Genomic DNA, 15,071 nt, shown 5'->3' with positions numbered 1-15,071 from the left:
GCCACAAGAGGCTCCTGCAAGTAAACAAAAAACCCCTGAATATTTCAGAAAGGTCTTTTTCTTCCCCCCTCCATGCTTATTTCCAGTCCCCCCCTCCACACCTCTCCCTTCCAACAGCAGAGCTGCTCTTCAGTCCCACTTTCCACCGGCCCAGCACCCCAAGACGCTCCCGCAGCCACCGAGCCCGGCCAGGTCGTGCCATCTGCAAACTTTTTTTTTTTTCTTATATATATATATATATATATTTTTCCTTCCCCTTTTCTTTTCCACCCATTGCCTTTTCCCATGCCGTGCGCCTCCCCCTGTCCCCCCCCCGCGCCTTGCCACCACCCCAAGCCCTTGGTTGGCCGAGGGGCTGCGAGGTGCGGGGTGGGTCTGGGGGTTGCGGGGGGCTTTGCATTGATGCATTGATCGCCCATGGTCTCCGCCTGACCTCCCTGCTCCCAGGGAAGCAGTCTCCATGGCTACTGGCCCTTCTCCTCCAGCGCAGACTGTAAATTCCTGCAGGCAAAGCCCAGCCTTGGGGGTGCGAGGGGGGGAGCCGGGAAGGAGTAACCAAAGCCAAATAGAAAGAAAGAAAGGCTGGGAGAAAAAGGGCGTTGCTTGGATGGGGCTCTCCTTTCCACTCCCCTTTCTCAGGTCCCCAGCACCAGGGCAAGGCGCCTGCTTCCCCCCTCCAGCGCTGCTGCTCCTGCTGCTGCTGCTCTCTTGCAAAACTGGAATTGGCTGGGATTATTTAAGGAAAAAAAAAAAAAAAAAAAAGAAGGAGAAGGAGAAGGGATCAGAGCAGCCGCCAGAGAGAGGGCGATAGAGTCCACTTTCCTCCAACTGCCCTGGGTCTCCTTCCCTCACTCTCTCCTCTTTAGCAACACCAAGAGCCCCAAACTGAACCCAGAGCAGCTTTTTCCATCAGTTCAGTTCCCTTCCCTCCCTCTGTCTCACACACGGCAAGAAGAGAGCCCCTTCCTCCTCTTGATTTCCCTTCGCATGCTCAGCCTCTTGTTTCCTTTAAAGCACTAGAAATCCCCCCGTCTTGCCCCCACTCCTCCATGCAGACTGGGATTGCAATGGGAGCTTTGCAGATTGCTGGATTTTCCATCCTTGTCTTTCTCCTCCACTCTGGAAACACGCTGGCAAATAAAGCCAGTCAAGGTAAGAGAAAATCGTCCCAGCTCGAAGGTTTGCTGTTTGATGTGTGTATTAGGCAGCCGGACCTCCTCTTTAGATCTGGGATTTTATATGCAGGCTGGAGAAATTAGCAGCAATAACAACAAATAGTGGAGGGGGTTTTAAATGTTGCTTGCAGATATTCTTGCCTGCTGCCTTTGATTGGAGTTGTTTTTTTGTGAACTCTTTAATGAGTTGCATTTCTTACACTTTATTTTTTTGGGTTTGGACTCTTTATCTCGAGGCAGGGGGTGCAGAAGCAGAAAATGAGGGGGTGCAAACAAGTCTGCGCCCATCACAGGGAAAATGTTGCTGTTTGGAGGGGCTTGGGGGGGCTTTTCTGGTTTTCGGGTTTCGGTGTCTGTGAGATGGGGTGCGGGCGAGGGCTTGTTTGGGGCTGGGTTGGAGGGAAGGGACGGTGGAACGGGGTATCTAACGCTGGGAGGTTGCATCTGCGTTTGTGTGTTTTACATAGGCGCGGGTGGAATCTCAAATGTGCTATAGGGATGTGGGCTGCAGAAAACTTCGGGCGGCTGAGCACAGCAAAGCCTGAAAAATCCGGGAGCTCTTTCCCTATCTCTAGAAAAGAGAGGTATGTCCCATCGTTATCAACTTCAGGCTTTTCTGTTTCGCCACTCCCGTATTGAGCCAGAGTTTCTCCTTCACAAACGTACACATGTAGCTTTATGTATGGTCTATCTATACCTTAGGTTTTCTATAGCACCTCTATATTTAGCTCGGATTTTTCTCTATACACACGCGCGGGAGTGCGCGCGCACGCACAAACACACACAGCCCTATGTGCATGATCCCGTTGGCTGTCTCGAAGGGGTTTTTTCTCCTTAATTTACCACTATCTATACAATCTGCTGGGTTTTCTTTTTTTTTTTTTTTTCCCCCATAGCGCTTAACAGTATGTAAGATTTATCAAAACCAGCTTTGGCTCTTGCTATTGTAGTAGCTGCATGTTTATGCGTATAGCGAGATTAAATAGGGTGTGAAGGGAATATGGGAGCGCAGGATATAATTAAAGATCTCTTGTAGGCATTAGTAACAGGCGTATTTCAGCCACGCGCATGGTCACCCTGAGCCCTGTCACCGACAAAGTTAGAGGAATTTCAAGGCTATTGTCTTATCTGGCTTAAAGTGTTTTTAAAACAATAGGCAACTTTTCGGTTGGGCAGTCTGGGCAAGCACAGGGGAGATTTTCCAGGGCAAAGGTTTGGTGAGAAGGCGTCCAGCTTCACGTAAAGCTTTATGATTAGGCTTAGAAAGGAATGCTTAGGTTTTTATCCCCTCTCAAATTATCTTGAGTGTATGCATTGCTTTCATTTCTTATCATAATATTTATTTATTAAGGCCTTTTGGTTTCCAGTTCCATTTAAGCCTGAGCCAGAATTGCATTAAAATAGCAAAGTAAAATTCCATCGTGCAGAGACTTGACAGATCCCTTCGGGGAAGGAGAGGGGTGGAGTGGGGGTGGAGAGAGGTGAGCTCAATCCTGTGCCGGGGTAAATCACCCGCCGTACGCCCAGGACGGTACTGGCTCCTCCCGGCCCCCGGCGAAGGCACCAAGCAGACCCAGGGGTCCGGCCACTCTGCAGCCGGGGGGGGGGTTGCAGTGAAGAGTTAATCCCCAAAACTGCTGCTGGGGGGTTCTGCGGGGTGGTGAGAGGGAGGTGGCCGCGGCAGGGTGGAGGTTGGTGCCTGCGGGGATGCGAGGGCTCTGGGCAGGGATGGACCCGGTCCTTTCTGGATGAGGCTGAACTTGTGGACCCGGCATCACCGATGGCAGATAAAAGCCGTGCTTTCCCTAGGAACCCGCTAGTGCCTGGTTTTCTGCATGCACAAGTGTTGTTGAGCTCTTCAAAGCCGCCCCGTGCACCTGGGGCATGTTTTAGTAGGATAGTTCTGAAAAGCATTGGGCATCCCGCCCTGCATCTGCAGGGTGATGCCCCAAAGATGGGGTACACATCACCCCTCCGCCCTCACCGAAGCCTTTGCCCTTCTGGGGGACAGCCACCCTCGCCAGGTGACTGTCACAGGCTGGGGACGGGTCCTCTCCCATCGGATGGGCTTGTTTTGCTGCGATAACATCACACCATGGGTAGGGCTTGCTGGCTTATTTCTCGCGCTGAATTACCCCAGAAAGTTTAGTCTGTAGGGAAGGAAGGAATTAACAGAGCCGTCCGCCGGGCCTGGAGGGTGTCTGCCAGAGGACCTGGCTGTCTGCGGGGTTTATTAGGTCAGTTTAGGGCTAGGAAAGCTTTCAAGAGGAGAACTGACAATATAAATCCAAATAACCCCAGGGAGGCTCCCGGCACGCACTCAGCAGGGGTGAAGTCTCCCTGCGGTCCCCATGCCAAGCTGCCCAAACGGCCCCAAGCTGCCACCATACCCACAGCTTTCCTGATTTTTGGACAGTGATGCCACCCCCAGTCCCACCCTGTCACCCATCAGTCCCTCTTACAGCCTTCCAGGCAGAAGAGCCTGTCCTGAGCTTCCACTCTCAGTGGAGCTGCACCCTTGCCCATCGTCTGCCCCCTCCCTGTGCCCAGGGGAGGATGGAGCCCAAGGGCTGGCGGATTTACACCCTCCTCTTGTACCAGGGAGTGCCTGGATCTGGCCTTGCCCAGGAACTGGAGACACAACACGTCGCAGGATTCACCACCGTTATCTGCAGCTGAATTGCCCGTCCCCTCCGATGGGCAACAGGGCTGGGAGGGACATGCAGCATCTCCCCGGGGGACCCCAGCACCCCAATTTGCAGCCCCTGGCACACTCACAGCCCCGGCCGCCCACCCAGCACAGAGTCCTGAGTGGGACCACGGCCCCAGCCCAGCTCGATGGTCACCCGTGGGTAAAACCAGCCCTTTTGGCCGCGTGGCTGCTCAGGGATGGAGCCACCATCCTGCGCGAGGGGCTGGGTTCGGTGGGGATGCACCTGCAGAGCCTACACCGCCAGGGATTATTTTTTTATTTTTTTATATTTTTTTTCAGGAGTCTAAAATTTTCCAATTGCAGCGTAGAGATGCTGTTTGATTCCCCTCCCATCTCCGCCAAACCTCCTCCCCCTTGGCCTCCGCTTTCCTCCCTCTCATGTATTCACAGTGTGCGACTGTTGTGCCTGTCCCCTCCACCCCTCTGAAATATGAAATGTAAAACTGTAAACATTTCAACATACAGCAGTTCAAAGGAGATCTTTGACTGAGGGCGTCTAACGTGCCTGTACTGAGATTAAAAAGGGGAAGGGGGGGTAGGAAGGAGGGAAGAAGAGTTTTTTTGTAACTGCCAACGGGAGTATAAATATTCAGACACCTCGAGTCTTCCAGTGCGGAGATGTATTGCTGTCTCCAAACTGCTCAGGAGTTTTTATTTTTTTTTCTTTTATTTTTATATAGATTTTTCCTTTGCAGACGGTCGCACCGGAGTAATCCATTTAGGAAAAATATATGCATGAATAACCTTAACCTTCACTTTCAAAATTATAAGTCCCCCGAGAGGCTTTAGGAGAAGCCTGGGATGGCAAATAAAGTTTGCTCTGTCTCACGGCGCTGGAGGAAGCCCGGCCAGCTGCGCTTCGGCAAGGCTGTCTTCCCCGCTGGAGATCTTGCAATTGTTGCTCCCAAAGCCGAAAACAAACAAACACATATTTTTAAGGCAAAGCCTGGTCAGCCTGATAAGCCAAAGGAACAACAACAGCAATAACAGTTCCCTGGGGAGATGAACACGCTGTTGGCGTGGAGCATCAAACCCTCTGTGGAGAAATTGCGACTGAATTGAGCCGAAGCACCCGGGGTTGGCACAGGGAGGTGGGATGGGGATGGAGGGAGCGTTTCCAGCCCAGGGGATGCTGGATCTCGTGGTGGATCCATCGGGATGACCTGAGCTGGTGCAGGGAATGGGGAGCTCAACCCAGCTCTGCCCTCGCGGGAGCAGGAAACATCAACAGGGGGAAAAAAAAGCCCCTTTTGGGGCACTGCCAGCTCTGGGGAAGAAAAACCCAGGGCGAGGGGTGCAGAGGGGGGTCTGGGCATGGGGCGATCACTAAGTCGGGAACCCCCCCAGGTCCTCGCTGCAGCTTGTGGTTCCTTGTCCTCCATCCGAGCTGCATCTACCGGGTCCCACCTGCTTTCGAGAGAGCTGGGTGGATGTGTGGGTTGCTGGGCCCCTGCCGTGGGGCTGGTGCGGGGGTCTCCATCCCACGGCGAGATGCAGACATCCCCTCTGAGCTGACCCGAGCGCAGGTACCCGCCCAGGCACGGCTGGCACGGCATCCCCGGCACGGCAACAAGCCACGGCCGAGCACCTGAGTTAGGATCTCGAGTTCAGATGACGCATCTTTGGCCAATTTGCAAAAAAACTGCCCCGCAGAGCATCTCCCTCCCCTCTCACCAGCTCCCAGCCCCCATCCCCTCCCGGCGGGATGCCACCGCCCATGGCCATGCTCTGTGCCCATCCCGCCGCGGCGCAGCACGAGTCGCCCTCGTGAGCTCCCCGGGCGAACAAATGATTAATAAACTGCACCACAGTGTCTGAGGTGGTTATTAATACCCTGGTAAAAAGAGCTACTGAAGTTATAAAGCTTTAATTTGGCATTAAGGCCGAGTGGAAACTCCGCGTGTCTGCCAACAGCTACACACACATCCCTATACAGACAGGCTGTTAATATATATGCCTATAAAAAAATAAAGAATAAAATTAATTTGAAAGAAAAAGTTGAAGCGCTTGCAGAAGAGAGAAAAAGGACAGTGGTTTGGTTTGTTTAGGGGGTTTCTGGTGGTTTTTTGCTACCCTGTCTCAGCCCTCTCCTCAAATTTATTGGGACTTTCAGCCTATGGAGAAAACCATCATTTATTATTTATTATTTTTTAAAAAACAAAATAAGGAAGTGAGGAAAGAGCCTCAATCCAGGCTCTAAAAATATACGAGCTGTTGCTTTATCCCCCCACTCGCTGTCACATATCGCCGTCAGCGTGACGCCACAGGGCAGGGGGCAAGCGTGGGACGCGGGTGCCCATGGGCTCTGCCACCGCCTCCCCTGCCGGCCTCGGTCAAAGCCCTTCGCCTCCCCGGTGGGTACGCGCCGGTCCCGGGGGGTTGGTGGTCCCCCCACTTTTGGCACGCTCGAAATGGCAGTGGCGTTGAAACTGTCTGCCTCTGCTGCCTTTGAAATGGAGAATAAAGCTGCAGCTGGAGCGGAACGGGGCCCAACAGCCAGCGCTGGAAAATCCCACCCACAACGGAATAAAAAACATCGCCCGAGGCGCGGGGCGAGCGCCGCAGCCTCCTGCCCTTCGCCGCAAACCCCCCGGCACGGCGTGGCGGCGATGCCGAGGATGCTCTTGCCCTCTGACGAGCCCTAATTAGCCCCAAAGCGTGGTGGGACGGGGAGGTGGGGCTGGGCAGGGAGCGTGGGCCGCCGGATCTGGGCGAGACCTCGGGTCCCCGATGGGACTCGGCATCTTCATCAAAATTAAATTCCCTGCCTGGTACAAAATCCCCCGGTTCTGGGGATATGGGGCATGATGCACCCATCTGCGCCGTTAGGTTTGGGCTCATTTCAGGCAACTTTGGATGAAAAAGGGCATCTTTGGTTATTTGTGGAAGAAGGGGAGTGAGGGGCTGTAGGGATGCAGGTCTGCAAGAGGTCCTGGCTGGCAAACCCCCCCCAAAAACCCCACCTGGATTTGGGACCTGGACTTCAAAAGGTCCCCCCAAGCAGAGGGACGAGCAGGGCGCACCGCAGAAAGGAGTTTGCAAGAGCAAATAGGGACAGGAACATCAATAAGGATTTTTTTTTTTTTAAATCTTCTCTTCGCTTGGCTTGAAAATGAAATCCCTCGCGCCTTGGCGGCGGCTGGGAGCACCTGCAGCGGGGCCGCGGGCGTTTATTTGGATGGAGAAAATTTTCCTGCAGGAGAAGCAGGCTGTCCCAATGGCAAACCTTCCCCTTCGTGGGAAAATGCCACTTGCGTTGACAAAAATGCAAAAATTTAGTTTTTCAGACTTTTTTTTTTTTTAATTCACTACATCATTTATGAAGGATTCTTCTTAGGAGCCAAAATTTCAGCATTCTTAAATTAGGATTTTTGCCAATCTGGAGATGGCTCCTGGGGTGCCGAGGAGGGTATTTATTCACTCTTCCCACACACACACACACAATTTTTCCCCTTTTTTTCCTTTTTTTTATAATCCTGTAACCTTTCAGAATGTCTCCAGCTTTGGAAAAATTACAGAGTGGCAAATTTATAATGTTTTCTTTTGTACTTTTGCTGCTGTGTAATCTTTCCAAAGTTAGAGAAGTTTTGAAGTTACAGAATGGAAAAAAAAAGATAGAAAAGAAAAATAATATACATGTGCAAGTGGGAAAGGCACAGCATTGTGTTCAGCGCCACACAGACGTTGTTCATTGTCTTGAGTTTGAGGCGCAGGAGGAAAAAGAAATAGAAAATAAAACCCCCCAAAAAAGTGAGATTTCTGGCAAAAGACTGGAAAAATTTCAATGATGTGCTGTCTGATGGATGCTTCACGTTCTGGGTGTTTTTAGGGAAGGAGGTGGGGATTGATGGATGGTCTGTGGTGTCTGGGTGTTGGTTCCCATCTGTACATCAGGGTGGGTGCCCGGGGTACTGGGACCTGGCAACTCCCACCTTGGGACCATCAACTCGAGGCACTGACACATCTGAGGGAGAAGGGGGAAGAGCCGAAGGAGGGTTCCGAACCACGCAGGGTCAAGGCCAGAATTTGCAAATTTGGTTCAGCGGTGGCTTTGTTGCTGTCGAGTCTCTCAACGTCCCCCCGCTCCAGCGCCGCATCCCTCCCACCACCCACCCAAGAGTCCCGGCCAGGGGTGCTGGAGCCGGAGGTGAAGTCTGAGCGATGATGGAGGTGCTTCCTCCTGGGCTGAAAGACTCTTTAAGCCTGAAAACATGGTTGGGAAGGAGCGAGCTCTGCACTCCTGTGGCTTTTGCAGGTTTTTTTCCGCCGGTGATTATTTGCACACACTTTTCGGTTTGTAGGATGGGGCCTTTGCAGGTGGGTCAGGGATGCGGTGGGGCAACTGTGCCCTGGGGCGGGGACAGGGTTTGCAGCCAAATGTGAAGTTTGGCTGGAGAGGAACCGAACCTGAGCCCTGCTCAGCTCCCCGAAGGGACAACAGCTCCCCCAAACCCCCCACGGGATCCTCGTGGGCTGCGAGCCTCTCCCCGGGGAGGCCGTTGGGTGCTGGGGTGCTGTGGCCGGTGCCGTGGGTGCTGGAGGCCAACGGTGCCGGCCGGGAGCAGGGTGCCGGTCTCCCGTGCAATCCCTCCGTCGTCCCCGCCGCGGTGGGTCAAGCCTCCAGCCGGTGATTAATGGCCCAAGGGAGGCCGTGGTGGCCGCGGGCCATGGCTAATGTCAAATAACAAATATGAATGCGGGCTGTAAATATTTATACAATGCGCAGGCACGTGCCGCCTCCCTGGTGCAAAGGCAAAGCTAAAGCTCTCCTCCCCCCGGCCGGGTGACTCACATCTCCCAGCAAAAAACCACTGGGGTGGCCGGGAGAGGGCTCGGGCCGGCTCTCTCGTGGCCGTGGCCCCCCGTCCCGGTGGGGCTGGCAGGGCTGTCTGCCCGCCCGCGGCTTGCAAGGATGTTTCATGTCTTTGGGGACATCGCAGAGCGCTTCTGTTCTTTGGGTTGCTGAAAAGCAGATTTTTTAAAGGCAGCTTAGAGCTTCGCAGCCTTAGGCTTCTCTTGATGGGGTACAGGGAAGTGAAGGGACCCTCAGATTCCCTGGTGGGACCTTCCCCATCCCCGTGGGAGGCGGTGGGGGCAAAACCCCTGGAGCCGCGCTGACACTCCCCACGTGCCCGTGGAGTCAGAGTGGGGAGCCAAGGGTGCTCAGGGAGCCCTGCCTGTACCCGAAGGGCCGTGGGTGATGCTCAGCCCCCACCTCCCCCCCCGGGGACACCCAGCTGCCTTACACCGCTGCCAGGCATTGGCAGCCAGAGAGGGGGATGTGCCCGCTCCGGGGCACCACGTCTCCCGTACTGCCTGCGCAGGGGAGGCAGAGAGCAGCCAGGTGAGCAGCCTCTTGCTCATAAACCTCCACCCCACGCGCTGGAGGCTTCTGTTTCCCAAATACCATTAAAACCTCCCACCACGGCAAACCCTTGGGCATCGCTGCTTGAGGCCATCACTGGTGCGCGCTGCTCTGGACGTGATGTCCCAGGTACCACGGCGCCGCATCCCGGAGAAGTGGGTTGAGGGGCAAAGGGGGATGGGGGGGGACGTGGATTTTGGCTGTGTCCTCAAGGAAGCCTTGATGTTTTTCCCAGTTCTTCCTCCTGCTTCCCGCTCCCATCTCGCAGGTTTATTTAGTGTGGTCCCTGCTAATTCGTGCACATTCCTCTGCGCCTAAGAATAGAAAGCGATGACGATTATTTGGGTGACTGGTCGGCTCAGGAAATGGCTAATTGGAGACAGAGACTTTCACCTCTGCCTGGGCTGGCTCCAGCCTGGACTACGGGCGCCTGAGCGATGTTTCCTATCATCAGACACATGAAAGGGCCGGGGAGTCTCTTGTACAAGAGCGGGGACACGGGTAGTGCTGTCTGGGTGCGGACCCAGCGGCTCACTGTGTCCCAGAGCGAGCCCATCGCCCATAGCGTCAGGGCTGGGCGCAGCAAAGCCACTAAGGAGCAAAGCAGCAGCTTTTCTGGTTCATGTGCGGGTTGAAAAGCCCGAGGGCTGCTTGGCTTCATCGCCTCGAGCGATGGCTCCTGTGGGGAGATGGGGCAGAGGCCCCCCCGGCTCTCCCCATCGCTCCCCTCGCCTCTCCCCTTGCAGATGTCGACGAGTGCGTGGAGGGCACCGACAACTGCCACATCGATGCCATCTGCCAGAACACCCCCAAGTCCTACAAGTGCATCTGCAAGTCCGGCTACACCGGCGACGGGAAGCACTGCAAAGGTAGGGGTACGCCACCCCCACCCCCGCTGGAGCTGGAGCCCTCCGACGAGGGACAGCCCCGGCAGGTCGGAGGCAGGCGGTGGCTCGTCAGCGATGTCCCCTGCCCTCGCAAAAAGGCTGCTTGTTTACCCAGCCCATTGCGAACCTTTTTATTTCCCTTTTCTGCCCCAAACTCCTGGCCTGTTGACACTGCCGTGCACGGGGACAGAGAGGAACGAGACTGTCGTGCTGTCGTGCTGCCTCCACTGCTCCGCAAAGAGCCGCGTTTGCAAGGCTGGGGCTGCCCAGTCCCAGGATGGGGCTTGTTTTAAACAAAGCTGGGTGTTTTTTCCTCCGGGATTTCCAACCCAGAGGCTGCAGAACTGGGTTAGCAGCTAAAACATGAGAAGCTTAAAAATAAGATCTAGAGATGTAGAGATAGAGGATAGAGATAGAGATATAGGAGATAGAGATAGAGATAGAGATAGAGATAGAGATAGAGATAGAGATAGAGATGGAGATAGAGATAGAGATAGAGATAGAGACAGAGATAGAGATAGAGGATATAGATATAGATGTAGATAGAGAAGTAGATAGAGATAGAGATAGAGAGATAGAGAGATAGAGATAGAGAGATAGAGATAGAGATAGAGATAGAGATAGAGATAGAGATAGAGATAGAGATAGAGATAGAGATAGAGATAGAGATAGAGATAGAGATAGAGAGATAGAGGATGTAGATGTAGATGTAGATGTAGATAGAGATAGAGATAGAGATAGAGATAGAGATAGAGATAGAGATAGAGATAGAGATAGAGATAGAGACAGAGATAGAGATAGAGGATATAGATATAGATGTAGATAGAGAAGTAGATAGAGATAGAGATAGAGAGATAGAGAGATAGAGATAGAGAGATAGAGATAGAGATAGAGATAGAGATAGAGATAGAGATAGAGATAGAGATAGAGATAGAGATAGAGATAGAGATAGAGATAGAGATAGAGATAGAGACAGAGATAGAGAGATAGAGATAGAGGATGTAGATGTAGATGTAGATGTAGATGTAGATGTAGATAGAGATAGAGATAGAGATAGAGATAGAGATAGAGATAGAGATAGAGATAGAGATAGAGATAGAGATAGAGATAGAGATAGAGATAGAGATAGAGACAGAGATAGAGAGATAGAGATAGAGGATGTAGATGTAGATGTAGATGTAGATGTAGATGTAGATAGAGATAGAGATAGAGATAGAGATAGAGATAGAGATAGAGATAGAGATAGAGATAGAGGATATAGATATAGATGCAGATGTAGATAGAGGTAGAGGATATAGACATAGATGTAGAGAGATCGAGATAGAGATCGAGATCAAGATAGAGGTATAGAGATAGAGATAGAGAGAGAATAGAGTTATAGAGATGTAGCTATAGATATAGATGTAGATATAGATGTAATGAAGATATAGGTATAGATAGAGGTATAGACATAGGTATAAGCAGCTGAGTGGGGCATGGAGAGAAATTGGGCTCCTTGGAGGGGAGGCACCAGGAAAGCAGGAGCGGAGCAGGGGAAAATTTCCCGACTCTGCTCTGAGTGGGTCTGGGATTGGGATGGGCTGAGTACAAATAGCAGAGGGATTAAAGCATGCTCCAGGCACAGCAAGGCTTCGCCATGGAGACAGGCTGCTCTGCCCACCTCCGTCAGGAAATCCCGTGTCATTCCCGAAGCACTTGGCAGGTCCCTGCAACATGCCGAGGCTAAGACAGGGGGTTACCTGGAAGTCCAGGATCTAGACTGGGGAGGAGGGGGATGTTTTGGCAGGGTGTGGGGGGATGCTGTAGGTGATAGCAGAGAGCCCAGGGTGCAACAGCTGGGTCACAAACACGCTGGAGATGGGGAGCAGCACCCGCAGAGGAAATCGGCCATCATAGCCGGGGTGGCCCCACAGCTCTCCTGCTGCCTCTCTCCACAGACGTCGACGAGTGCGAGCGGGAAGACAACGCGGGCTGCGTCCACGAGTGTGTGAACATCCCCGGCAACTACCGCTGTACCTGCTACGATGGCTTCCGCCTGGCGCACGACGGCCACAACTGCTTAGGTGAGGGACAGGCCCCCAGCACGCACCGGGGTGGGATGCCAGCATGTCACAGCCACTCGACAGCTCTGGCACCTCGAGACCAGTCTCCTGGCTTTCTTTGCCAGGCACCTCCAGAGCTCTGACTCCCCCCAGACCCATTGCAGAGCTGGGGGACTATGGTGGCACTCCCAGGGCAGCAAGTTGGCTGCAGACATGTCCCAGTGCCGTGATGGCTCAGCGGGGACAGGGTTGCTCCCCATTGCACAGGGGTGACGCCAAGGAAGATGCTCCATGCTGGGAAAAAAACTTGCTCCGTGGGTCCATCCATAGACTGGGGGACGTTGGGGTAAGGAAGACTGGGAGGGTTAGGTTTGGGGATGCTGGGCATGAGCTGCAGCCTCCCCGTGGCCGCATCCTGCATTCTGCACGTTCTGCACCACTGCCGAAGGCAGGACCAGCCGGTGGGGCTCACCCGGGCCCTGCCGCTCGCTCCGCTCGTGCTTGAGGTCAGTCCTGCACCTGCCAAAATAGATGAGTTAATAGCAAATATGGTGGGGATGGGAACCAGCGAAGGGACTGGGTAAATAATCCCCGGGCCAAGACAAACCCGGCATCTGCCTACGGAGCGGCCGTGCATCCTCCCGCCACTTCCCACCGCCCCAAACTCCATCCGGCTGCGGCGAAGCCAAAGCTCCCGGCAGAGCCCCGGGGCCAGCCGGGCTACCCGCACCCCGGCACCCGCTTCCTCCCGCGGCACCCGCGGGTGGGATCACCAGGGCATGGGGCCGCCCGCCTTCCCTCCGCCTGGAGCTCATGCTATTTTCTAATTAGTGTCTGCAGAGGGGTCATTAATGAGCTCATCACTGGAAGGAGGAGGAGGGGGAAGGGATTATGGACACATACGTTTTGCATTAACCACCATCACCGGGATCTTTGCAGCCTCCTCGGAGAGGGGGGAGATTTACACAGCTGGGAGGAGGCGCGGGCGGGCGGCTCTGCCTTCCTCTCCCGGGGGAGGATGAGCCCGAGGAAGAAGAAAGGAAAGCTGGGCTTGGCGAGCCGCAGACGTCATGTGTTTACAGAGTTGGGTGGGAGGGGATGGAGGCGGCCAGGGCACAGCCAGGCGAGGGGGGGCCTAGGGGGGCACCCCTTGCTCCCCCCTTGGCTCATCCCAGCAAGGCAGCTCGGCTGCGTTGCTTTGCCATAGGAATGGTGCAGGTTTATCCCCTGGAGCCCATTTTACAGATGAGGATGTTGAGACCCTCTGTGCTCCGGCTGGGTTTGCTCAGTGGCTGCTTTTCGGGGGCAGCAGGAATGAACCCCGATGGGTGTTTCCCATCCTCTTTCCCCCCATCCTGACTGTGCTTTGCCCAGCCTGCAAGAATCTCCTCTTAGACAAAAGAAAGAGAAGCAGAATAAAGCAGAGGGTCATGCCCAGGCTTTGCTGGCACTGCAGGCAGTGGCAGAGCCAGAGGTGGGTCAGGGTATGTGCCCATCAGAGCCCACTGGTCCCCCCATTGCCCACCCTGGGTGACCTTTTGAACCAGGACAGGAATTTGAGCCCCCATCCTGACACAGGCCCTGCTGGCTTCTGCCCATCTCCATTGCATTTAATAAAACAGGTATTAGAGTGGTGGAGTCTCATTTCAGCCATCGGGTTTGAACGGCTGCCTCCTCATTTTTGTGTGGAGCTTGAAGGAGAAGTCTCAAGACGTTAAGCCCTTGTTATAAGTGGGGGGATTTGAGGATAGTTATTGGCATCTGTAGGACATAGCTTGGCTGGGATGAGCTTGGAGGAAGCTGCAAGCCTCCTGCCATCGCAGAGGACGTCGTCCCTTTTGTGCCTGGCTGCAGCCCGGCTGTTAGCCCTCGCCTGCCCCACGGGCACCTGGGTCTGAGATGATGTTTTCAACACCTCCTTTCCAAGGTAGCAGGTTTGTGGGGTCTCCTGGGCTCTGCTCCTGTGGCAGTTTCCAGCTGGAGCTGCAGCCCTGCTCTGATTTCTGAGCATCCCCCCGGGGTTGCGGCATACCCTGGGGCTTGCCTGGGGCTGGGGCACAGTGCAAGGCACCCGCGCTGCTCGGGCATCCATCCGTCCAGCCATCTCTTTTCCCAAAAACAAGGGGTTTTGGTGTGTGCTGTGATGCTCAGGGAGGAAGGTGATGCTGGGGGGGCTGGGGCTGGGAGCCCCCCCCGGCACGTGCCGTCACCGAGCCACTATTCCGGCGTTTCCGGCAGTCGGTGGCGATGGGGCTCAGCTTTCCCCTCAGCCGCCGGCTCTGCCACGCTCGAGTTCACGGGAGGTTTTCTTTGGCACGGGGCCCCTTGCTCCATGGCCCGACACCGTCACCTGGCCCCGGGACTGTGGGCAGAGGGGTGGGGGGGGCTGTGGAGGAGGTTTGCCTCTCTGCCCGAGCTCAGCACCCTGGTTGCTCTGGCACCTCGGAGCATCAATGGGTTCAGCTTGGACCACTGACCCCAAAAGCCCTCTGGAGAGAGCAACGGGCAGTCGCCCTTCATTAAATGAGGGATTTGCAGGGATAGAGCAGGAGCAGCCCAGGGCGAGGGCATCGCTGCTGCCACGGGGGCACAACACGAGCCCCTTCCAGTCTTGGTTTGTTAAACCAAAACAGGCACGAGGGCAGCAGAGCTGCCGGGGATTTGAGTCTCCTTACAAGTAATTATCCCTGCTCTGGGCTAAGGTTTCCCAGCTCCCACTAATGAAGAGCAGGCATCCCCAGCCGGCGACGGGCTCAGAGGGGCTGGGAGCTGGGGGCGGCTGCAGCCAGCAGCCCGGCCAAGCATTCTGGATGCTTTGGGGGTCCCAGGACAAGGAAAATCCCTGGGGTTTGGTGTTCCCTTATGTAAAATGAGGCCAGATCTTTTTAG

General features: G+C 54.5%; 1 protein-coding gene across 1 annotated transcript in view; it reads left to right on the top strand.

Moving 5' to 3' along the window:
• The first annotated feature begins 1,049 nt into the window (after positions 1-1,049).
• SCUBE3 (signal peptide, CUB domain and EGF like domain containing 3) overlaps positions 1,050-15,071 on the top strand; it is a 36,762-nt gene continuing 22,740 nt past the window's right edge. Inside the window, exons 1-3 of the mRNA XM_074850122.1 lie at positions 1,050-1,152; positions 10,000-10,122; positions 12,078-12,203. Of these exons, the coding sequence (XP_074706223.1) occupies positions 1,050-1,152; positions 10,000-10,122; positions 12,078-12,203 (352 nt within the window). The remainder of the gene's footprint in view (positions 1,153-9,999; positions 10,123-12,077; positions 12,204-15,071) is intronic.

This window comes from Strix aluco, chromosome 25, assembly GCF_031877795.1.
Source record: "Strix aluco isolate bStrAlu1 chromosome 25, bStrAlu1.hap1, whole genome shotgun sequence".
NCBI classification, from domain to species: domain Eukaryota; kingdom Metazoa; phylum Chordata; class Aves; order Strigiformes; family Strigidae; genus Strix; species Strix aluco.
Note: the sequence above shows the minus strand (reverse complement) of the source record. Positions and strands in the feature narration are given on the sequence as shown.